Raw genomic sequence first — 25,651 nt, forward strand, 5'->3', positions numbered from 1 at the left:
AATTCTGCTTGTTAACAGCAAGTGTTCAACAGTAATGATCAATTATCACATAATTATTTGCTGATTTATCTCATTAGCTTCAACACTGCTTAAGTGTCACTCTAACACTGTGGTCACATATAAGTGTTCATTAAACACTGAGGATTTTGTTGTGGGGTTTAAAGGGTTAAGCGAGGTTCGAATGGATCTGGTAGAATAGTTCGTTTTTTTTGTTTCAAATCAGCGAAACTGTAAACTGTTCTGTACATCCTGTAGTCAATCAGAATGAGTCTCCAGCAATGTGAATTATACAGTACGTGTCAATATATAAGATCTACAGAAGACTGATTTTAATAACAATGTTTTTTTCTGATAGATAAACAAATAAATAAGTCAATAAACTATTTTACTCCACATCTTCAGTTAAAATCATTATTTGCCGTACTAATTGAGTTGTTCCATAAATATTCAGTTGTTGTTGTTTTTTTTATTATCACCAAACACTTTGGAGCTCATGGGCTGTCGTAGCCTAATGGTTAGAGAGTCAGACTGGTAACCCGAAAGTTGCGGGTTTGATTCTCAATACCGGCAGGAAATCACTGAGTTTCACTTGAGCAAGGCAACTACTATAACCCCCAATCGATTCCTGGTTGCAGCATGACATGCCATAAAGATGTCTGCACTTGATAACCCATAAAGTGTTTACTGAGATACCTGAAGCTTTACAAATCTAATTTTGTAATTGTAGTTAGGAACAGTTGTTTTAGGAACAGTGGATGACAGATCCAAAATGCTGCTTTGCATTTGCTGGCTTGTTTGTCTTCCGAAGTATTCTTAAGTTTAATTATAGCTTTGGAATAGTATGAAGGGATAACTGCCATACAAATAATTAGTATTAGTCACTGTCACCAACCCTGCTGATACAGCCAGAACTCTTTTATAACAATGCTCTCTTAGAACAACCCAACCCTCAAATCGCTCCCCGGGCGCAACAGCTAAATGGCTGCCCACCGCTCCGGGTGTGTGTGTGTGTCCACGGTTTGCAGTGTGTGTTTGTGTGTGTGTGTGTGTGTGTGTGTGTCCTCTTGTTTATGTGATTTATGAGGACACAAATGTGTATAATGACACGTGTATTACACTGGTATTACAACTTAAACGTGGTTTATGAGGACATTTCATGAGTCCTCATAATTCAAATAGCTTAAAGAACATAAAAAACAACGTTTTAATAAAAAAATTAAAAATGCAGAATGTTTCCTGTGATGGGTAGGTTTAGGGATAGGGGCAGTGTAAGGGGATAGAATGTACAGTTTGTACAGTATACAAAACATTACGCCTATGGAATGTCCTCACAAGTATAGCAAAACAAATTTTGGCTGCCCACTGCTCCGGGTGTGTGTGTGTGTGTCCACGGTTTGCAGTGTGTGTGTGTGTGTCTTCACTGCTCACTGCTCTAACTTGGATGGGTTATGCAGAGGACAATTTCCAAGGATGGGTTGCCATACTTGGCCTTAACATCAATTCACTTTATATTATGGTTTTATTGATCACATACATTGATTGATTGAGTGGGTGGCTAGATCTGATAGATGTCTTCAATATATGGCTTTTGTGGATTGATTTTCAAATAGTCTGTATCTGTTCTATAGACTTTGATTCCAGTTCTAATTCACTCAAGATGTGAGAGTGAAACCTGTGATCTAATGCAGATCTAATGACTAACTTAACAAGAAAACACATTAATTCCATCATACAATATATTATTGGCATATTGTTGAGTCATGTTAATGTGAAAATAGCTGTAAACTGTACAGATGGACTTCATATGCTTATAATAACCGCAAAATAACAGTTCCATTAAATATTGACCAGGATAATCTACGTGAGATCTTACATGATCTCGTACGTACAGTAAACCATTTTTTTCAATTGCTATATGCTATTATTGTAATAATGTGATTATTCAGAGTGATGGTCTGTACTGTACATTACAGAGGGTGGTTGCATTTTTTATTTATTTTTTGGACTTGTATTGGTCTGTATGTCTGTAATTGTATTAATGTTTGTGGAAAGTGAACAGGTTCTCATTAACTCCTTATGAATCAGCTCCTTTTGCCCTGCCTGTGCGCGCTGCTCTGAATGAAAGCCTCGTTCTGATTGGCCGTCTGAACGGTGGCAGGGCTGATAAACCCCCAGGCTTCCCTGCTGTTCCACATCACTCTGCTTTGCTCTCTCTCAGTGTGTGTGTGTGTTTATATATGTGTGTTTAAAACAAACAGAAATCGTGTGAGGACCGACGAGAGGGACATCTCTTCTTTTTTGCCTGACACTGTAAGTACAATGAAAGCTATTAGAGGAAAGAGAGAGTTATTATGAGCATAACACTTGTTGAGCGTTTAGAACACAGTCCAGGTACAAGGTCCAAATACAGGACTATTATGGGATTTTGTCAGGTTGATGACATACACAACTACTGAGGTGGATTGTCTTTACTTTCTCTTTCTGCATTTTGTATTATAAAGCATGTTGAGTTTAATATTCATAAAAAAAAAATGTCACCATGCCAGTTAAATCTAATAAGGCAAATGTCAGCAGACTTCAGCTTTTACTCCATTTTTACAACACCTATGCAGCGTGACATGCCATAAAGATATCTGCACTTAACCCATAACGTGTTTACTGAGATGCCTGTATCTTTACAAATCAAAATCAGACAGATTATTAATTCAAGCTTTTAAATGCAAGTTTTCTTTCCTCAAAATTGCTTTAGAAACATTATGACAATGACTGATCCAAAAATGCTTCTTTGCAATTGCTGTTTTGTTTATCTTCAGACTTAAGTTGAATTAGCTTTCTTTTAGGACCTCTGAGATTGTAAAAATGCTTGCAAAATACAAAAAGAAATTTAAAAAAATGTCCTTTTAGGGATAGGGTTAGAGTTTGTCAATGTAAGTCCATGATATTTCCTCAAATAGCTCATTTATATGTGTACAAGTGTGCAATTTTGAACAACTAATAGTACTTACTAGTACGTAATCAAAACGACCAGTCACCTTCTGGATGAGTCATCAAATGGGCACGCGCACACACACACTGACACTTCTCAATCCATTTGTATTATGTGGATTAGGGTGAAGAGATAACAGCCATACGCATAATTAGTAGTAGTCACTGTCACCAACCCTGCTGATACAGCCAGAACTCCTTTAGAACAATGCTTTCACTGACATACTGTAGTTTCTTTCTATTATATGTGCTCTAAAAAGTACTAATTTATGGTCAAATTTAACCAATAGCCTATGTGTGATTGAGGGAGGAAAATCAGTGTAATAAATTTGCAAAATTAGTGCAAATAAGCTATGCCAGCAAACTGTTAAAACTTTAGTTTGGAAAGTTCACACAGTTCTCATTTTTTATAGTATGTATTTGGCAACCTGTGATGTTCTTATCAGCAAATATTGCTACTCATGTGCAGGGATGATGGTGGATTATGTTTTAACATACATTTTGGTTGCACTTTATTTTACAGTTAGTGCACTTACATGTACTTACATTACTTACCTAAGGAAGTGTAAGGTAACTATGAGGTTAGGTTTAGGGGAAGGATCAGGGTTAGTACCTAGTTATTACCCAGTTATTGCAATTACTGTATACATGGACTGTAAAAAAAAAAGGATGATTTTTTTTCATATTTACACAAATAGAACTCATTTGTGTACTCTGCATGAGGTGCATCCATTACTTCATAAAATATGCTGCAAGGCTATATGTTTACTAAAACTTAAATTACTACACATTTGTTTTGTTATTTTAATTAAAGCTTAAATCAAAGCTTTTTTTTTTTATATATATATATAGAAATATTACCTTGGCAGATAACTTGGCAGCTAAGTTGAAACAATAAAATTAATAACTGAAATAAAAACTAAAACTAATAACTGTATTGAAACTTAAATTAAAACGGAAATAAAAAAAATCAACCATGAATAGTAATATTTACAAAAAAAAGATAAATAGATCTACATGTTACTAGTTACTACAGTACATGTAATACAATAACAATAATCAAATTGGCAATAATATAATGCAAAATCAATTATGCATAATTACATGCAAGTAACCCTAAACCAAACCCTAATCCTAACCCTAACCTGTAACACAGACACCTTAAAATAAAGTGTAACCAAAAACTATAAGAGTAATAATAAGATAACACTGATATGCTGCAGGATTGTTTACTGATCTACTGATCCGAATTCTTAAAATAAAAAAATAAAAACACTCACAGAAACTAATGTATTGTTGAGGATCTGCTATAATTACATTTCATGTCTTGAACATGTGGCCTTTGGCTAGTTTTCCGGTAAGATACTGAGAATCATGTTGTCCATGAAAACAGTCTCAATCACACTTATTACAGCTCTCCTCATTTGAGGACATTGAGAAGGAACCTATACATCAGATTGACCTGTATTCTTCCCACTGAAAGACTCCACTCCTCTTTCAGCCAAAACGATGGACGCTGCAGAGTTCCGGAGACGCGGGAAGGAGATGGTGGACTATGTGGCAGATTATGTAGAGAACATTGAGAAGAGGCAGGTTTACCCTGATGTGGAACCTGGATATCTAAGGCCATTGATTCCCGATGAGGCCCCGGAGGAGGCAGAGAACTATGAGGATGTGGTCAAAGACATAGAGAGGGTGATCATGCCAGGGGTGAGTCAGTGCTAACCAGCTCTGACACCGTTTTACTGTCTTAAAGGGATTGTTCACCCAAAAATTAGAATTCTGAACACGAAAGAAGACATTTTAAAGAATGTCAGTAACCAAGCGGTTCCTGGTCCACATTGGCTTCCGGATGGAGGTCAATGGGGTCCATCAAGTGTTTGGTTACCCATATTCTTCAAAATATCTTCTTTTGTGCTTTTCATTCATACAGATTTGGAACAACTTGATGGTGAGTAATTGACAGATGACAGAATTTTAATTTTTTGGTGAACTATCCCTTTAAGTTGAACTTTGTTTACAACTGGTGATATTCGTTTAGACATCATATTTTAATAGGATGTTTCTCTTACCTCTAGCTTTGAGTCAACAAATTATTTTAAGTCTTGATGGCTAATAAGCTATTGATAATTTCCAACAAATGTACAACTTACTGAACATGTTCACGTTTGTGACAACAGCACCCCAATAGCAGAGGCAACTACTGTTTATAGACACTGATTAGAGAAACATGCCTTTTTATAAAATATAAAATACTAAAGTGAATATGCAAAATATCTATTAAAATGTGTTTTCCATTAATAATATTTGTATCTATTAACAGAAACTATGCAACAACATTTATGAAATACATAACACAAAAATCAAATGATATTTTTTTCATTGTAAATAATCAGTAATTTAAAAGTAATGGGTAACACTTAATTTTACAGTGTCCTTGTTACGCTACATGTACTTACTGTAGTAATACATGTCAACTATGTATAATTACATGCAACTAACCAAACCCTAACCCTAATTACAGGATATAGTTAAGTACACACTGTTAGTTAATATTACTTAGCACTTAAAGGTATTGCTACAGTGTAACAAGGACACCTCAAAATAAAGTGTAAGCATTTAAAAACTATGCAAAAGGATGATTTCAGTTCTACATTTATTATACAGTATATAGTATACCATTTCCTGAATGTATGTTACGTTGTTTTGTGTTCATATGCTTATCCAACAACTATAGCAAAAATGCAATCATTGAAATTTCATTTTAGAAAGCAAAATTCACAAAAAAAATTGTTGCTATATAAAAAAAAAAATTGTCTAAACATTCTAGTTATAGACATAGAGCTCTTGTAACATCTACTGTAGTTGAATCAGTTTTTTTTTTTTATCTTTGAGGGTTTTATTTAATTTAACTTTTTGTACCAATTTAGAACCAGGAGATTGGAATAAACCTTTGTCATCTTTTATCTAAAGTTGTCTATATTTCACTTACTGACATTATGTCCACCATTTAAACTGATAGCCTACCAAGTATTAAACAGATAGGATGATGGAGTTATGTTACTCACTATGCCGATGATGTAATTGCAAATATTCATACATCTGTGTGATCCGTCTTATACAGATACAGATGCACTGTATTTTGTTTTATGGGTCAGTGGCCATATTGATAGACCCTCAAAGTGTTCCTTGCTTAGATATACTTAAAGTCCACCTTTTTTGTAACTGGTAATCTGATTGTAAGGAAATGAATCATTAAACTCTGACTTGGGGTCAGAGAAAAGCCTCCCCCACTCCTTAATTTCATAGCTCAGAGGAAAAAACAAACATTTTAATTCAGTTAAAGGTGTTAACCTTCCCAATGTGTCCACTTAGACCAATTTTCCCTTTCAGAAGTCCTGTTTTAATGCTTGTTTAAAAATGTGTGCTGGAGCTAATGAATGACTCACAATAGGAAAATCCTACAAGAGAGAGACAGACGCACAGTGCCTCAAGCTCTCTCCTCTGCTAAACACATGGAATAATTTCATCTAGCCTTCATAATTTCATCTAACCTTTAACTTTCTGAGAGAAAAACCCAAATGTCACTATTTCTGAAGTCATAATCCCAGTTCAAAATAGTAAAGGTGAACAACAACAGAACAACCAAACTAAATCTGGCAGATTCCTTTATTCTTTAGCTTGATAAAATGTAAAGTTACAGAAGGAAATACAGAGGTTGTAAAAATGATCTATTGGAAGTTAGGAACATTGAATATAAATAACAATTGTTTCTACATGTTTACTGCGCTGTTTCAGGTGACTCACTGGCACAGCCCGTACTTCTATGCATACTTCCCTACTGCCCAATCTTTTCCAGCAATGCTGGCAGACATGCTAAGTGGAGCCATTGGCTGCATTGGATTCTCTTGGGTATGTTTTTCTCTCTATTCATCTATCCATCAAGTTAGCTCTCTGTCTGTCTGTGTCCATCCATCCAACCACCCAGTCAGTCTTTCTGTCCATTTGTCTATCTATCCAACAATTTAGGAACCTAAACCTACCTGTCTGTCCGTCCGTCCGTCCGTCCATCCATCCATTCATCCATCCATCCATCCATCCATCCAGTTTGCCATCTATATATCCATCCATCCAGTTAGCCATCTGTAAATATATATATCCATCCATCCAGTTAGCCATCTGTATATATATATATATATATATATATATATATATATATATATATATATATATATAGCTATATATATATATATATATCCATCCATCCATCCATCCATCCATCCATCCAGTTAGCCATCTATATATCCATCCATCCAGTTAGCCATCTGTAAATATATCCATCCATCCATCCATCCATCCATCCAGTTAGCCATCTGTATATCAATCATCCAGTTAGCCATCTGTATCCGTCCATCCATCCATCCATCCATCCATCCATCCATCCATCCATCCATCCATCCATCCATCCATCCATCCATCCATCCATCCATCCATCCATCCATCCATCCATCCATCCATCCATCCATCCATCATCCAGTTAGCCATCTGTTTATCCATCCATACAGTTAGCCATCTGTAAATCCATCCACCATCCATCCATCCATCCATCCATCCATCCATCCATCCATCCATCCATCCATCCATCCATCCATCCATCCATCCATCCATCCATCCATCCATCCATCCATCCATCCATCCATCCATCCATCCATCCATCCATTCATCCATCTGTATATCAATCATCCAGTTAGCCATCTGTACACCCATCCGTCCATCCGTCCATCCGTCCATCCGTCCATCCATCCAAAGCCACCTGTTCTTGTAGGCTGATGCAGGATTTTTTTGTTTTGTAGGCAGCGAGTCCTGCCTGTACGGAGCTGGAGACAGTGATGCTGGACTGGCTGGGAAAGATGCTGAAGCTACCCGAAGATTTTCTTGCTGGGACAGGGGGCAAAGGGGGAGGGGTCATCCAGGTGAGATAATTAAGAAAAGATTGTGGCTGCTAGTACTGTAAGTTTATTTGAATAGCATCACTTATACAGGGTTTTCAACCAGGTGTACATGAAGGTTATTGGAGAAGATCATTTATATAAACTGTATGTAATTTTAAATTAAATAAAATTTATGATATATATATATATAACTGTGTGAATGAACATTAACTTTGAAACATCTGTAGGTCTGAAAAGGTTGATTAATATAATCAAAAGGTGTGTAAGAAAAAATGATGTGGACGTCAAAGATCTCAAAAACAAAATTGTACGGAATAGGCTTAAAACTCCTCCTGCTAATACTGAATAAACCAAATTCGATCTCTTCTGTCCTTAATTTTTCTTTTCTAGATTCTTTCAAAACGAGGAATTCCTTGACAAAAACAGCATAAATGAAAGAAAACAGCTTTTTCTTACCTTTTCTCTTCTTTGTTGGAAATCCGTCGACTGGGCTGGCTCGCCAATGTAAGAAAATATGATGTGGATGTCGAAGATCTCAAAAATGAAGTGTATTACAGTAAAGTAGTGGCAAGGTACACAAAAGCACCTTGGGTTCACCGGTGTCAGAATGAACCCAGAACATCCAAATCTCAAACCTTTTATCCTGGTACAGTTTACAACTCTTAATGCAAATGAAGTTGCTCTTATCGTGACAGCTGTGGTCTGTATGTTAATGAAGTTGAGACACCCCCTTGTCTGAGAAGATTCTCTGTGTCCCATTCCCATTCTACAATTGATTACCATTTGTTCAGGATATGATCAACCCAAATGGTCAACTCTTAATGTAAATGAAATCAGAACAGCAAAAGGTTTAGATGATACAATCTATCTGAAGTGATCACATCTTTGATCTTCTGTTAGAACGGTCAAATGTTTTACGGTGACAAGCTATTTGAAGTCCCTGTAATCAAAATGGTCGTTGGTTGCCCTCTGTGATACTATTTATTTACATATTACCAGTGGCGGGCCGTGCATTTCACACCTAGGCCTTCAGTGATGTCCAACCTGAATTAATAACGAAAAACAGTGAAATTCCTGTTTTTATTTTGCACCGGCAGTTATAGGGTTAATGCGGGGAGTTCGGGAAAGGCTGGGTAAAGAGAAACGAGCGAGTGCGTTCGGCTTTAAAGTGTAGGCTACAGTGGTTCTTGCGTTCTGATTATAAATTCAGAAAAGGAAACTCCCTTGTCTTGTCCTTCAATGGTTACAATAGTATTAATGTTTGAAAAAAGAAGTTGCTTCGATCATAAATTTACAAGAAAAATTAGGAAGAAAATATTATGCACGGAAAAAAACGGGGGCAAAAAATGCATTATACTCACCAAAACTACTGCCTATTTTTTTAATACAAAATCCATTCTAATTTCTTTCCTCAAAAAGACTTAAATTACTTGGATGTACAGGTTGTCTGTGCGTTTCAGTCCCAACAACCTTTTCTATTGCCATCGAGGCTATAAAGTGCTGAAAGTCGAGTCTGTCCCGTCGTATTTCTGGCATAAGTTTTAATTGGCTTTAGTGCTGCGAGTGTCTGCTCGACAGAAGCAGTAAACCGGGAAAACACCGCAAAACATGACGATGTGTAACGTTACAGCCGACACAAGCTCTCACACAGATTTTTGAACGATATCAATGAGATCAGCGCGACTTTTGGCTTCAAAATCAGTCCTGGCATAACTTTACATTGCAGTCAGTTCTGTTTTTACCCGGACAGATCGATAGAGATCCGTGACTCTGCGTAAGCTGAATAAAGCTGAATAAGGGATTTTTCCGGTAGGTTTGAACCTGCTGGTGGTCGAGGAAGGAAAGAAACCTTAATTTGTGGGTTGAAAAACTATTAAATCTACAGGAATATATTTTAGTTTACACAGTTCGCTACAGATGCGGTTAGCTAGCTCTGACTACCAGTAATAATAGTACACGCTCTGACCATCCAATCAAAGGGCGTGGAAATGCTTACGTTATTGTATGCCTGCTAGATGGCCCCGGTGCATTCAACTCGAAATCTGATTGGCTTATTAAATCTGACTGATTATCTGATTGGTTAAAGCAACAGTTTCATTGCCATTCATTCTAAGCTACAGGCGCCCGCACTATCGATTCTGAAGGCCTCGAGGCAGATATATTTGACCTGGCAACACATGATGGCTGAAATATGATTGGATAAAAGCGCTAAAATAAACATACACTACTGGAAGCAGCGCAACCAAGAGAAAAGCTATGACATTACGAGAATGGACTATTGGGAATCATGTAATACTCATTCATAAAATATATATATTAAAGTTCAAGTCAGTGATTCTGATAATGTTTAGGCCAGCAGAGAAGGCCTTGCTGGCCCTGACGGCCCACCACTGCATATTACTGAGATTGGATGTAATTGTCTCTATATGATAATTAAGCTCTTTTAAGTGAAGGAACATTCTGATATAAATGTATATATTGGAGTGGAAGTTGGATCGGGGCAGACTATAATTTCTTACAGGTGTTTTGAAACCGACAACACGCATTGAAATATCGAAAATTTGTTTGAAAAATGTCTGAATTGGCAACAGGATCTTGCGTCAGGTGTCACAAACAGGATGTTTCAAACCACTTAAATGCCACATGCTCAATCCATGTTTACGAGTAATTTATTTTGAACAACAACAAATATCAAACACATTTCAATGACAGCAATTTGTTTGTCATTGATTTCTTTCCTAGGCCCTGACAATTGTTACGTCCAGTAGAAATTGCCTTTTAAGACGTCAGCTACACATGAGAGGAGACAGTCAGGCAGGCGTGCGTTGAGAGCAGTCCGTGTTCATTTCATCACTTTTGATGCAGCAGTTGAGCAGCTGTGATCATTTAGAGAGAGACTCAGGAAGCACAGCGTATGGAAAGCCCACTGATGACAGTCGGTTTGATGCTCTGTCATTAGGGCCGCTTTGGAGTGTGTGTCCTTCTCCTGGATGGTTTTGTCTCTGGGCTTTTCAGAGAGCTCACTATGGCAACAGGCATTATTTTCACTGATAGCACACACTAATGAGGAAGTTTGGGGTTTTGTAAGCAATGCCTTTCAACAAAGGTGGGCGTAGTTGAGAGGGGAGGAGAACAGGTGTAAGAAGTCAATTATGCAAGAAAACTGAGCAAGTAGCGTTTGACATTGCAAGTGTTGGAGTGCATTCATTCTCATCACAATATTCATTTGTAAGTCTTAACCCTGTAAACCCTGACATATTAATCAAGTCAGAAGAATCGTTTTTTTATTTTATTTATGCCGGCCTATGCAGTTTCGCGAATTTCTGTATTCTCGCTTTTTGCTCGCAGGGATCTCTATAGAGCTCCCCCTACAGCTTCGGAATAGATATTTGACAACACTGTCGAAAAACTCGTTGGCGACTCTCAGATACCAGAGGCTAGTAGATCATTGACATCAAAGCAGACAGGACATACTTTACAACGTCTTCTTCATTCGGGTTCGAACGGTGTGAGGGAGCGCAATAATGACATAATTTTAGCAGTTTTTTTTTTGCCGTATGCTAATGTCGGATACCTTTCGTTTAGACGTTCTGCTCACAATGATGTTTAGAATGATAATTGTTGTTTCAACTTACCTAGAGCGTGCAAGGCAGTTTTCATGTATTTCTCAAACGAAAGCAGAGCACCACAGTGATGCTGTATCATTTTGGAAAACGCTCCACTAGTATGTGTGTGTTTGCGCTGGAGAATGTCAGGATTCCGTTGCGGTGCGTTTGCAGCAGTGGCCGTTTCGATCACGGACATGTCTTTATCGTGTGTGGTGGCCATCAGAGGCATTTATTATCAGTCAGAATCACTCACTACTTAGAACACATAAGTATTGCCTTAACAACAAGAGTGTAAATAATAATAATAATAATTCATTACATTTTATATTGCAAAATTTTATATTTTTTATATCTTTACATATGGAAGAGGGAATCTCCTCAACCACCACCAATGTGCAGCATCCACCTGGATGATGCGACGGCAGCCATATTGTGCCAGAACGCCCACCACACACCAGCTTACTGGTGGAGAGGAGTGATGAAGCCAATTAGTATATATAGGAGGATGATTAGGAGGCCATGATGGACAGAGGCCAATGTGCAAATTTGGCCAGGATGCCGGGGTTACACCCCTTCTCTTTCGAAGGACATCAGGGATTTTTTGTGACCACAGAGAGTCAGGACCTCGGTTTAACGTCTCATCCGAAGGACAGTGCTCTTTGAGAGTATAGTGTCCCCGTCAGTGATGGAGTACTCGAGTCCTGGACTCGGACTCGAGTCCGACTCGAGTCCTTATTCTCTGGACTCGAGTCCGACTCGAGACTCCATTCTCTGGACTCGTGACTCGACTTGGACTCGCGGACTGATGACTCGTACTTGGACTCGGACTCGAGCCGAGGATATATAAAATCGGGCTTGAGCATTCATCAAATGAATGACGTTGTTTCTGAATAAATAGGTTATAAAAATTTGATATAAGATGTTAAACTTTATCTGTTTCGTGCTCCAAGACCGGCCGTGATCTATTTTTTCCCTCACAGACACTGCTACCGCTCGCTCTCCTTGCTTGACAACACACTCACTGACGTCACTCACTTTACGCTTCATTCTCGAGCATTATTCATTTAACAGTAGATAAGTCCCTCTACATCTCATCAGCAATTTCGATTTTGGCACGCTTTGCAGCAGCTGAGCTGACCACTAAGGAGCGAATGTACAGTGACGTGACATAACTGCCAAATTCAAACTGTGCTTTCGTGCTATGGCTGGCGCTGAGCCAAAGACGGACGCGCTCAGCGCTTAAAGGAGAACTCCGGTCAATTTTAACATTGAGCTCATTTTTTTTTTAATTCTCTTTTAATCCCGTTTATCATACCATAACACAATTATGTTTATTTTAGATTTCAGATATTTAAATACATACAATTTATAGCAAAACAATACATTTATAGTTTGTAAAATACAATGGTGTCTATGGAAGTAGCAATAAACAATCCTTTCAAATATATTTGCCGACATATTTAATTCATATCAGATATACACAGTGTAAGTAAGTCAACCATAAAGTTTATTCTTCTCCCAGTTCACCGACCTCTTACTTTCATTTATTTCGGGAGAAACGGATTAATTCAGGAAGAAACCAAGCCTTGAAGAAGCTTGTCGTTTTATTGTTAACTGTTAAATTACTTTACATCGTCAATCTTTTTTATCTTGATTTTTCCTCACAGCCACACATACTCAGTTGGACACCGCAACATTGTTTAATCCCTTTACAATGAAAATCTCTAAACTTATTAATTTTTTTACAAAAGTAAATACAGTGTACTTGACTCGGACTCGAACACAGGACTCGAGACTCGACTCGGACTCGAACTCAGGTAATGGTGACTCGACTTGGACTCGACTCGGACTCTTCTTTGGTGACTCGGACTTGGACTCGGACTCGAACACTGGGACTCGAGACTCGACTCGGACTCGACAGTTGGTGACTCGACTACAACACTGGTCCCCGTTACTATATTGGGGCATTAGGACCCACACAGACCACAGGGTGAGCGCCCCCTGCTGGCCTCACTAACACCTCTTCCAGCAGCAACCTGGTTTTCCCTGAAAGTCTCCCATCCAGGTACGAACCAGGCTCAGCCCTGCTTAGCTTCAGTGGGCAACCAGTCTTGGGCTACAGGGTGATATGGCTGCTGGCCAATAGGAGACTCATTGCAGTTTGCACAGCTCACTGATGTAGCGACACTTTCTGAGATCGCTGAGGCTCAGATGAGCAAGCAGTTTGCAAGATCTAGCGACTATATGTCATTCATTGAATAACATGTTCATGCGTGGTGAGGACAGACAGTCGGGTGCAGGCTGCAAAGTTCAGGAGTGAGATGTGGGATCCACTCTCAAATTATGTTGTTGACATAACCATTTTATGCGACAGATGAAATGCCAGTTAGTAACGCTTTAGTAATGTAACTCAGACAATAGATATAGGCCTAATAGAATATCAGCTCAAATATTTGAGTTCTTTCCCAAATTTTGTAAAATAATGACAAGAACCAGGAAGGGCATTCACATTTAAATATTAATATTGCTTAATCTACGAAACAACAAACAATGCCTTCTTGGTTTAAGAAAGGTGAAATACTAGCATACAGTAGCAGAGATACGTGTTAAGATACAGCAGCAGCAATTCTTTTACGCAAGGTTACTGCAACTACGCATAGTGGACATGAGAAAATGTTCACGAGAAAACATATAGCCATTTAACTGGGGCTATTATACTTTATTTACCAACTTCCACCAACACTTTTTAAGGCTGATGTTTAATTTACTCGTCCGTGTTTGGGCTTGGTCAGCTGACTACTCGTAGGTCATACTCCATTATTCATCCGTTTTCCAAATGACTCCACATTTACAAATAGGAATATAGAGCGTTTGACAATGATGATTATCAAATGATGCTAAATCATCACTATTTGCTCAGGTGGTAGTGGGGGGTTTCTTTTCTCATCTATATTAGCCTGCAATGTGTTACCATTTTGCTAAAGCCACACTCTAATTGGATATGTTTGAGCTTCGGTCAAGCACACATAGTCATAGGCCACTAGAGTTAAGCCATTCGGCGTGGTACCCCAGGCGCACATAGTCACAGGCCAATAGAGTTAAGCCATTCGGCAAAGCAGGCTCAGACACACATAGTCTAATAGGCCACCAGAGCCAAGCCTTACGTAATTCATGTACGCTATATTGTACAGCAGCAGCATGGCTTACTTGCTCACAGCAGCGTGTCGTATATATGTATTGGCAGTAGCAAGTCCCGCACTTGCTCTGCCGCAGAAGCAGCAACAGCGTAACAGATCTATTCCGCCAAGACCAAACATACAACACTGTCATACCCATTACCATGCCAATCGCTCCGGGAGTTGTCTAGACAGAACTACAGTCACTGACATTTTCACTCCAAATTGGTTTCATACTTGTGTTGCCAAACAAACGTGCCAATAGTTTTCCAGTAAACTGAATCATTAGTAATCAGGATGGGGGTGTGAGCTGTCAGGCTGACAAAGGGAAATCAAAGACAGCTCATGACTCACAATGAGCTGAGGTGATCTGTATTGAGGGGTTTCGAGTGGAAGTCTTCTCATTCACTCATTGAGAACATACAAAACAGAGCTTGAGAGCTGATGAAAATTCATCACCGCTGCATCACCAGGGCATATTGATTGAGGTTGTTTCGCTCAATGAAATATTCAAGATGATAGAAATTATGTCTCAAATAATATTGGGCATGCCTACCAACTGTAGGAACAGCTCAATATAGATAGAAACATTTGGTGTCATTGTGTAGACATCTTCAAAAGAATAAATAAATATGCTGTTTGTTCATACAGGGCACTGCCAGTGAAGCCACTCTCATGGTTCTTCTTGCTGCTCGTTCCAAAATCGTCAAACTGATCCAGGCTGACCATCCTGACCAGTCTGAGGCAGATATTACATCCAAACTAGTCGCCTACACATCTGATCAGGTAAGACAACAAGCCCAGATGGAAGACTAATGCAAGGGTATATTTAACCTACAGTACTTAAACTAATGGTCTGCAAGATAATACACATCATTCAACAGGCACTATGACCATGCCGTCGTGTTCTTCTGTAAGTAAGGGCGAGAATCTGTCAGTAGGGGTGAGCAGGGATGATTAGCAAGAAATCCAAAAGTGGCATTTGTTTATGAATGTGCTTACAGTATATATCTGTCTGTAAATGTCTAAATGGAAACTATGCATATTTGTGTGAATAGATCTATGAATGTTTTTAAAACAATCATTCATTCAGAATTAACATCAGGTTTTTGTTGATATTTCAGGCACACTCATCGGTGGAGAGGGCAGGGTTGATAGGTGGGGTGCGGATGAAGAAAATTCTCTCTGACGATAAGTTTTCTGTGCGAGGAGATGCACTTCAGAGAATTATAGAGGAGGACAGAGCCAAGGGACTCATTCCATTTTTTGTATGTATCTTATCACCACATGCTTCATTTAAACAACACATATAGTTAAAAACAATAAATAAAGCAAACTAGTATTATTACTTACTAATTATTATAATTATTACTCAACATATTTTGTTGATCCTGGAACAACATTTCTGTCCGAAAATCCCTAAACCTAACCCTACCCGTAACCTATGCCTAAAATAATGCAGCCCGGTCTCACCCCAAAACGCCATATACTGACGGGTATTGACCATACGTCAACATACGACGAAAAGGGTACGCCTATAACGTCAATATGAGATGCAGACATAAGCGCACCAGCAGCGCCTCCTAGCGGTACCCTAACGCATACCTAAACCCAACCATACCCGAATCGTCACACATGGACGTTAAAGGGTACCCTTTTCGTCGAATGTTGCCGTATGGTCAAGACCCGTCAGTATGTGACGTTTTGGGGTGAGACTGTGTTAAATAATGATAGGTGAATAATACTGATGTTGAAGCACCTAACCCTGGTTGTAAGCCTTAACTTGAGATCAATTGTATCCTTTACCCTAAAATATGATTGGTTGATTGGAATGTTGTTCCAGGATCAACAAAGACATGGATCAAGGAACATGTTGTACTTGGTGAAATCATTTTCATCATATACAGTCAAAGCAAAAATTATTCAGACAAAATTATAATTTTTTTTACTAGTGGGTGCAGGACACTATAGTTAATTTATGTAAATGAGGAGAGCAAAATAAAGTAAACTGTGACATATTATACCAAAATATTCTTCATACAGTGGACTACCAGTAAAACTTATTAAAAATACGGGACCAAAAATTATTTAGACACTTGACCATGTTTTGCTAAGTATTTTTTCTTTAATTGCTAATGCAATCTTTTTACATCACAGACTGAACAAAATTAAGTATTTTTGGTAATTGGTTGACCTAAATTGGTATTATCTAATTGTGTACTTAAATTTAACAGATGACAGCTGACAGCTATTCAACCTAATTCATATGTGAGACAGTCTAACAGAAGGATTGCCAAAAACCAGTGAAATATCAATTGATTTGATAACTTGTCATATTGTCATTTTTTTTTTTTTTTACCATTTTCTAAACTGTAGCGAATAAACTGTGATAATGTGAGAAATGTTGAAGGTGTCTGAATACATTTTGGTTTGACTGTACATATATAGTAGTAGTATTAGTATTATAACTTCCATCCTCTATACTGTATAAAATGAACAGTACAACATTATAGAATCATTCAAACATCGTGGTAGAAAGATAGCAGCCACTCGGACTGTTAGAGAGCATGAAATGAGAACAAATTGGACATTTGTCTCTGCTCTTTCTCTGAACCTGCCCCCACCGTCTGCATGATGGCTAATGCTGTTTGGAGAGCCTGTTTTCTGAATCACATTAGTCAAATTAGCCCCAGGCTCAGCCAGCAGATCTGTGTTAGGAGAATGACAAAGTAAGCAGGAACAAATCTTTTGTGATCAACCAGGGATCAAATGAATTTTTCATTGAACATTGTAGGTTGTTGACTTATTTGGATGAGTAGTACATACAATATTAAAATCAATACATAATAATCCATCCATTTGATTTTCTGGATGTTTCTCTTAGTTTTGTGCAACATTGGGAACAACTCCATCCTGTGCTTTCGACGCCATCACTGAGCTTGGCCCTGTTTGTAAGACCAAATACCATTGTTATTTTCTGTTGTAGCTTATTTGTGGTTTCAATATTTTGATAGAAACATTCAATATTTCTATGTCAGGTAATGCAGAGAAAATCTGGATGCACATTGATGCCGCATATGCCGGGAGTGCATTTATCTGTCCGGAGTTCAGACCCCTCCTGAATGGCGTAGAGGTGAGATAACATTCAAATCACACATTGTGTTCTTAAGCACACTTCACACAGGCTGCTTTTAAAGCCTTGAAAGGTGTGAGTGATAACAGAAGAGCAATCTGTGCTGGGCTCAACTATTGATCCTGTTACTTTGGGAACGGCGTGTGGAGGACGGAGTCGTGTGTGTGCGATTGAGAATATTTAAATGTCACAAATGATGCGAGTTGGCATGAGCGATGTCTTGTGGAATGGGCGGGAAATTAGAGATCCCTGATCGTCCTTTGAGTTGACGTGGCAACCAGCTGGGTGTCGCAATGATAAGGGTAAAGTAATTTCCTGAGGCAAAGAAAGACCTTTAGATAAGTTCCTTTTTTTCCACCGCCAAAGAAATATCACTGTTTATTAGCATCACAAGTTCAAACAATAGTGAAGACAGTGCTCCCCTGCTCAGACGATGGTTTTTATTATTGACCGGAATGACAGCAGGCTGCTGTTTCCTGTTTGCAAGTCGGTTGCCAGGGAGTGAAAGACAGGCCAGACTCAGCATGGCAACAATCAGACCGTCATGACAGTGTCTGCATTCTTTATTGCAACAGATAGAAAGGATATTGGAAAAAACATTAGACTTTGAGATAGTGGCTCTGTTCGAATGCTCATTGGATAGATGCTGCAGTTGATTGTGAGTTTGACGCATTGCATCAGAGTCAAGAGTAGTTCATATCAGACCAAGTCAACAGGTAGGGGACAGATGACTCATCTTTAATTTTATTGTCAGATTTCAAAATTACAGTTTTAACACAGATTATTGAGTTTTGGGATAAAATAGACTCCAAAACTGAGCATCAAAGAATTATTTTGCATTAAATTATTCAAAGGTATTCACCTATGTTTGGGTGCAATCTCCATCCATGTTTTCACACATCGTTTTTTTCATGTCCAAATACAAAAATATTGTCCAATAATAATAATAATTTTGACAAATCTAGCAATTACTCCATAAATAAATGAATAACAGAATTGAGACAACTGGCACCTTGTTATTGGTGTTGCTAGATGCTTTTTTTGGAAATAGGCTCATTTTCCAACTCCCCTAGAGTTAAACAGTTGAGCTTTACCGTTTTCGAATCCATTCAGCCGATCTCCGGGTCTGACGGTAACACTTTTAGCATAGCTTTGCATAGATCTCTGAATCTGATTAGACCGTTAGCATCTCTCATGACCAAAGAGTTTTGATATTTTTTCCTTTTTAAAACTTGACTCTTCTGTAGTTACATGGTGTACTGCGATTTTCTAGGCCAATATGACTAGGAACTATACTCTCATTCCTGCATAATAATCAAGGAACTGCTGCCGTACCAGCAGGCGCCGCGCACCCCGCAATGATATTACAAACTCAGTGCCGGTCACGTTGGAAGTTACCGAGCTGGGGACTATTTTCAGGTGCTGCGTAATATCATTGCGCCTGCTGGTACGGCAGCACAGTTCCTTGATTATTACGCAGGAATGAGAGTATATAGTTCTTAGTCATATTGGCCTAGAAAATCGCAACTTTTCATTTTCTGTGGGTATTTTAATTATCTAATGGTGTTGCTAATACAATTCTAATGATCCTCCCTGATTTATTTCAAAGTGAAAATCTTATTAACTTTACCAATGGGTTTCCCCCATTGTCTCAAGAAGAACAAGTGTTAAAACAATCAAAACATTTTTCTCTTTTAGTTTGCAGACTCTTTCAATTTCAATCCTCATAAATGGCTCCTGGTAAACTTTGATTGCTCAACATTGTGGTAAGTGTCAAAATGCTTATTTAATTTATATCTTCTGACCCAATCTACTGTATCCCAACACACTATGGGTCAGCTTTGTCAGTCAACAGAGGAAACCGGCTGCCCTTTATATCAGCATCAGGCAAACAGACACGAAGTAAAGACACAAATTGACCTTGATATACACTACCATTCAAAGAATTGGGGGCAGTGAGATTTTGTTTATTTATTTATTTGAATGAAATAAATACTTTTATTCAGCAATGATGCATTAATTTGATCAAAAGTGCCAGTAAAGACATTTATAGTGTTACAAAAGATTTGTATTTTAAATAAAAGCTGTTCTTTTCAACATTTTATTCATCAAATAATCTTAAGAATCCTGGCTTCCACGAAAACATTTTCAACATTGAAAATAATAATAATAATTCCTAAACACCATATCAGTATTTTACCATATCTGACTCCTGAAGGATTGTGTGACATGGAAGACTGGAGTAATGGCTGCAGAAAATGTATCTTTGCCATCACTGGAATTTTTAAATATATATATTAAAATAGAAAACAGTTATTGTAAAAATATTTCACATTATTACTGTTTCATTGTTGATTAAAAAATGCAACATTGATGAGCAGAAATGGTAGTGCATACAGTGGCCCCCAAAAATATTTTGACACTTAAGCCGTAAACATGTTAAACATTCTTCACTTTGGAAATTAATCTTGAATCCCTGCCTCTTTGTCAAACAGTTTGTCCTCCTCACTTGTCTGTAAAAGTGCTGAATAGCAATAAATGGATCCTTAAACATTGAACCTTAAAACAAATGTTGCAAGACCTTTTCTAAAAGATAATGACCATTAGTGTAGTATGTACTGTACTGAAAATACATAGAAAGAAATATTTTCACATTCATATAGATATACAACATATAAAGAAATTACTTTGTTGAGAAAAATATGATTGTATTTCAATGCATAATCCCCTCTTATACCAGTAGGCTCTTTAACAGAACTTGACCGGCACAGTCTTGATTCAACTCTGAGGTTATATCATCTCTTTATACTGTACATCACTTCCTCTTTGTTTGTTCAGTGAAACATTGAGTCATTCTGGGCTCCCTGGGGCTTCATTTGGTCTGTGAGCCAAACTGTTATAGATACTTTTAAGCCACCCTAGAACAAAATTACATGACACAACACGGTTAAACTTTCTTTTAAGGTGTCACTGTTACAGTGTAATTATATATTTAAGTACTGTGTAATAATAATTAACTATGTACTTAGGGTTAGTGTAGGATTAGGTTTTGGTTGAGGGTTAATTGCATGTAATTATGCATAATTTACTGTTATTACTATGGTAAGTACATCTAACATATGTAACAAGGACACTGTAAAATAAAGTGTTACCAAAAACACTTATTCTTAATATTGAAAACACAACAACACTTCAAACAGACTCCCACATAGACACACTGTGAATAATATAGCTTGTTTTTTAGTGCCTGTGTCTATTTTAATGTATCTTCTAACTTAGTAAAAAAAAAAAAAAAATGCAGATATACATCCAGTAAGCTTACTCTGTCATGTCAGTATCCATAATATAATACAAAATAAGATATTAATGAGCCATTATTGAACATTTAAATAATAATGATATATACCATACGCACACTGATGTACAGTAACTGACTGTTGTCTCCTCCACTCTGTGAGTGATGAATGTGAATGTTTCTGTGCAGGGTGAGGAAAAGATCAGACCTTATTGGAGCATTTAAAATGGAGCCGCTTTATCTAAAGCATGATCACCAAGAGTCAGGTAATCAATCAGTGGCATCACTACATCTCATTGCACCATATACCATTACATATCAGTTGCTGACACAATCTTTCACATTTCGATTGGTGGTTAGTTTAGCACTGGAAACTATCAGTCGTTATTGTAAAGAATAATAATAACACTAATGAAAGATTGAAGTGCATTAGCATGAGGTGTAAAGAGGATGACCGTGATCCTCATTAGTGAGACATGACGTTTTGTGCTGACATCCACTTTACGTCACACTGAAGGCTCGATCAGATTATTCCCCTTAGTGCTCTGCTGTATTCTTTAAGCCTCTCTGTGTGCTGGTAAACAACAGCTTTCTAACCTCACACATTGACCTCAAGTAGATTTAGTGTGTTTTTGCTTGTGTTATACATGTGTGTTTGGCAAAATACTGTATCAAACTGTATGTTATGTATGTCAAATATACTGACTGATTTTTTTTTGTGGATGCTTAAGATACACTTAAAAATGCATTAGACATCCAAATATTATAATTAATTATAATAATATTAATACAAGATCTTTATTTTGAAGACAAATAGCACTGCCACATTTTTTCAATCAAAATGAAAAAAAAAATCTAAATTAAGATAAAACACATTATTTATATATTTAAATAAATGTAATATCTAATGTCTTGGAACTGATTACTTGTTAACAGTCTTATGTCGGTATGAAACAGAAATTGCGATTGTTATTTTGAATAAAGATTGCGAGGGCACAATAATAATAAAATAAATTATAATAATGATATGCAATTATCAGTTATATTCAAATAACTTTTTTCAACTAACTAGTAACGCATTCTTTTTAAATTTACAACAACATATCGGTTACTTTTTCAAATAAGTAACACGTTACTTTGTTTTCCCATTTATTGAATTTATCAGCCATACAAATAAGCAAAAAATTACTTTAGATAAACATTACATTTGGGTTTCATTTTTTTTTTATTGCTAAGTAAGAGTGTTTAACTTTATTCTCCTGCATCCAATTCTTCTCCAATCCAGAATGACAGCACAGCTGAAAATCAATGTGGATTTTCTCAAATCCGTCAACCAATGAGCTGCCTGTTGCTTGTTGGCCATTTAAACGTGGCTAAACAAAGACAGTTTCTTTGGTCATGTGTCTGTAGGCAGTGTGCAGCTGTGCAGACGATTGCAATTGTGCTGACAGCAAAACAAAAGAGCAGCCCTGTCTTTCAACCCACACACACACACGCACACACACACACGGGCGCGCGCACATATGCATACACACCTTAAAGCCATTTCTATCATGAACAACTTCCTGATTAAATTATCTACAGGCTTGGCCAGATGCAGAAAAGAACTGTTATTCTTGAACATGTTATTGCTTGTTACCTGTAAAGAATCATTGTTGTGTGCTGTGTATATATTTACACCTGAGCGTTCCTGTTGGTGTGATTTGACTAAATATTGAAAAATCTTTTTTTTATATTTATAGGACTTGTCACTGATTATAGAGTAAGTATACTGCATGCCATATTTGTGTGTGTTTGTGTGTGTGGTTCAGGTAAAGTATGGGGACAGAGATGAAAATATCCACAAAATTTGATCCCCATGAGGAAAACAGCTTAAAATCAATTTAAATTATGTTTTTTAAAAATGTAGGTTTTTAAAAGGTAGATTTAGGGGTCATGTTTGTTTAGTATATATAAATAAAACCTTTTTACTGGTAATCTGGCTAAATAAAAAACATATAGTGCATTGGTTAGCCCAGTGAATCCTGCTGTGGTTTATGCATTCAAAAATTAAAAAGTATATGCATATTTAAAATTAAAAAAATATTGGTAACGCTTTACAATTAAGGTGCTATGGTATTTGTTAACATTAGTGAATTAATTCACAAACATGAAATAACAATGAGCAATTAATTTGTTACAGTATTTATTTACTAATCTTTGTTAATTAGTAAAAATACAGTTCATTGTTTGTTCATATTAGTTCAGTGCAATAACTAATGTTAACAAATACAACTTTTGAATTTAATAATGTATTAGTAAATGTTGAAATGAACATTGATTTATAAATTATGTAAGTATTGTTCATTATTAGTTCATGTTAACATTATAATGAAACCTTATTGTTAAGTGTTACCAAAATATTTAGCAAATTGTAATTAAATGCATGATTTAAATTTTTATTTGCTTGATATTTGTATTGCTGTTAATGTAATACTTTTTAAACAATGTAAAATGTTGGTCCAGGAACAGAACAAGTTGAGAACCATAAAGAACCACTAAGAACCAATTGAATTGCCAATTAACTGTATAATTTATCTATGTGTCTCAGTAGTTCTTATATCAGAAGAAACAAATATTTGAATGTGTATTTAAGTATAGGTGATGAGACAAGAGGGCAGTAGAAACTTTTATATATAAGTAGAAGTGTATGTGCACTGGTTTGTGTCTGTGTGATTCATGTGTACTTCACGTATTTATGTGTGCACAGTTCATATGTCATATCTCATCTCATCTCCCTTCAGCACTGGCAAATTCCATTGGGACGTAGGTTCCGCTCTCTCAAGTTGTGGTTTGTGTTCCGCATGTACGGACTCAAAGGTCTCCAAGCCTACATCCGCAAGGTAACTGCCTTTAATCCATGCTGTCAATCAAATTAGCCCTGCCAATCACATCTTATTTGGGTCCACAGCCGATTTGGAATGACGCAAATCAGTGCACTCTATTTGTTTTTGAAAGACATTATGTGTTCTGTTCTGCACATGTAGGAATTCTGGTCCAGATTCTATATTTGTTGAGAAATATAGTGCATGCACTTTAAACTCTTTGTATTCTTGTTCTTGTTAGTTTACTCAAACTTTGTTGTAGAACCAAAAAGAGTTTTGTCAGGTGCATATACATAGAACCATTTAGGGGTTCCATCATGCGATCATTTTACGGATTTAGTTTTAATTCGCTTTTTAAAAATGTAATTCGGGCATTAAGCAGCTCGTAAACATACTTTATCCCTTGAAAAAAATTAAATAACCCCGTAAAAAAATATTATGCAAGTGTTATGCAATCATTTTAAACATTTCGTTAGCACTTTATTTTACAGTCAAATGTATATTTGTTGACAATTTGTTCAACTGATTAGGACACGATCATTTACTTTTTCATATTTTGGTTGTTTATTTTAATCTACAGACTGCCCTCTGCTGGTATGCTTCAAAGAGCATTTCACTCAAAGAAATATTAAAATGAAAATTCTGCTACTGTTTACATCTTGTTTTCTGATCTATCTATCTATCTATCTATCTATCTATCTATCTATCTATCTATCTATCTATCTATCTATCTATCTATCTATCTATCTATCTATCTATCTATCTATCTATCTATCTATCTATCTATCTATCTATCTATCTATCTATTCTAATCGCTACATCTCATGTCTAAAATGCTTTGTTCATCTTGTCTCAGCATATAGAGTTGGCCAAAGAGTTTGAGTCTTTGCTGAAAGCTGATCAACGCTTTGAGATCTCTGCTGACGTTGTGCTGGCCCTTGTCTGCTTTAGACTCAAGGTCAGAGAAAACACTCTCTCTCTACAGACACACAAAAGATCTCTTCTTGTGGTTATAATAGATTGACGCTGAGAGGTGGTTAACTATGGAAAATTGCAGTATGAATTATTTTAATTTTCGAAGATGTGCAAAGAGAGCAAAACACATATGACACAACATTATGTTGTTACAAACAGTAACATATAAAAAAAAAATGTTTGTCTCTGCTGCCACAAAACATTTCTTGTTTGATGATTCTGGCGAATAAACGTACAAATGTTTTAATTCGCATTTTAGATGTAAACTTTACACTTTATTTAGGCAAAGGTAAATCATATATTGTATATACTGTACATACTTATATATTATATTATTTATATATTTCATTGTTATTTAAATTAAGTTTTTTTTAGAATTATGAATTAGAATTTTAGTTAAAGTATTAGTATTTTTTTATTTATTTTATTCTATTATTTGTAGGCTATGTGTTTATATATATATACATATATACACTCTAAAAAATGCTGGGTTGTTTCAACCCAATTTTGGGTAAAATATGGACAAACCCAGCCATTGGGTTAAATTTTTCAATTACATTTTTAACCCAACGTTTGGGTTTGTCCATATTTTACCCAAAATTGGGTTGAAACAACCCAACATTTTTTAGAGTTTATATATATATATATATATATGTTGGTAAC

The 25,651-nt window shown here is 36.7% G+C and overlaps 1 protein-coding gene across 2 annotated transcripts in view; it reads left to right on the plus strand.

The window, feature by feature from the left end:
• Nucleotides 1-2,171: 2,171 nt before the first annotated feature.
• The window catches only part of ddc (dopa decarboxylase), a 34,396-nt gene continuing 10,916 nt past the window's right edge, over nt 2,172-25,651 (plus strand). Inside the window, exons 1-13 of one of the 2 annotated variants that reach the window (XM_079624719.1) lie at nt 2,172-2,310; nt 4,487-4,695; nt 6,784-6,897; nt 7,839-7,958; nt 15,373-15,507; nt 15,846-15,989; nt 17,606-17,672; nt 17,760-17,854; nt 19,553-19,620; nt 21,339-21,415; nt 22,892-22,911; nt 23,933-24,031; nt 24,870-24,971. In XM_079624719.1, the coding sequence (XP_079480845.1) occupies nt 4,495-4,695; nt 6,784-6,897; nt 7,839-7,958; nt 15,373-15,507; nt 15,846-15,989; nt 17,606-17,672; nt 17,760-17,854; nt 19,553-19,620; nt 21,339-21,415; nt 22,892-22,911; nt 23,933-24,031; nt 24,870-24,971 (1,242 nt within the window). In that variant the 5' untranslated portion in view covers nt 2,172-2,310; nt 4,487-4,494. Of the gene's footprint in view, nt 2,311-4,468; nt 4,696-6,783; nt 6,898-7,838; nt 7,959-15,372; nt 15,508-15,845; nt 15,990-17,605; nt 17,673-17,759; nt 17,855-19,552; nt 19,621-21,338; nt 21,416-22,891; nt 22,912-23,932; nt 24,032-24,869; nt 24,972-25,651 lie in introns of both variants that reach the window. The other variant, XM_079624720.1, reaches the window with a different exon arrangement.

This window comes from Phoxinus phoxinus (genome assembly GCF_949152265.1).
Source record: "Phoxinus phoxinus genome assembly, chromosome: 10".
In the NCBI taxonomy this organism is placed as follows: Eukaryota; Metazoa; Chordata; class Actinopteri; order Cypriniformes; family Leuciscidae; genus Phoxinus; species Phoxinus phoxinus.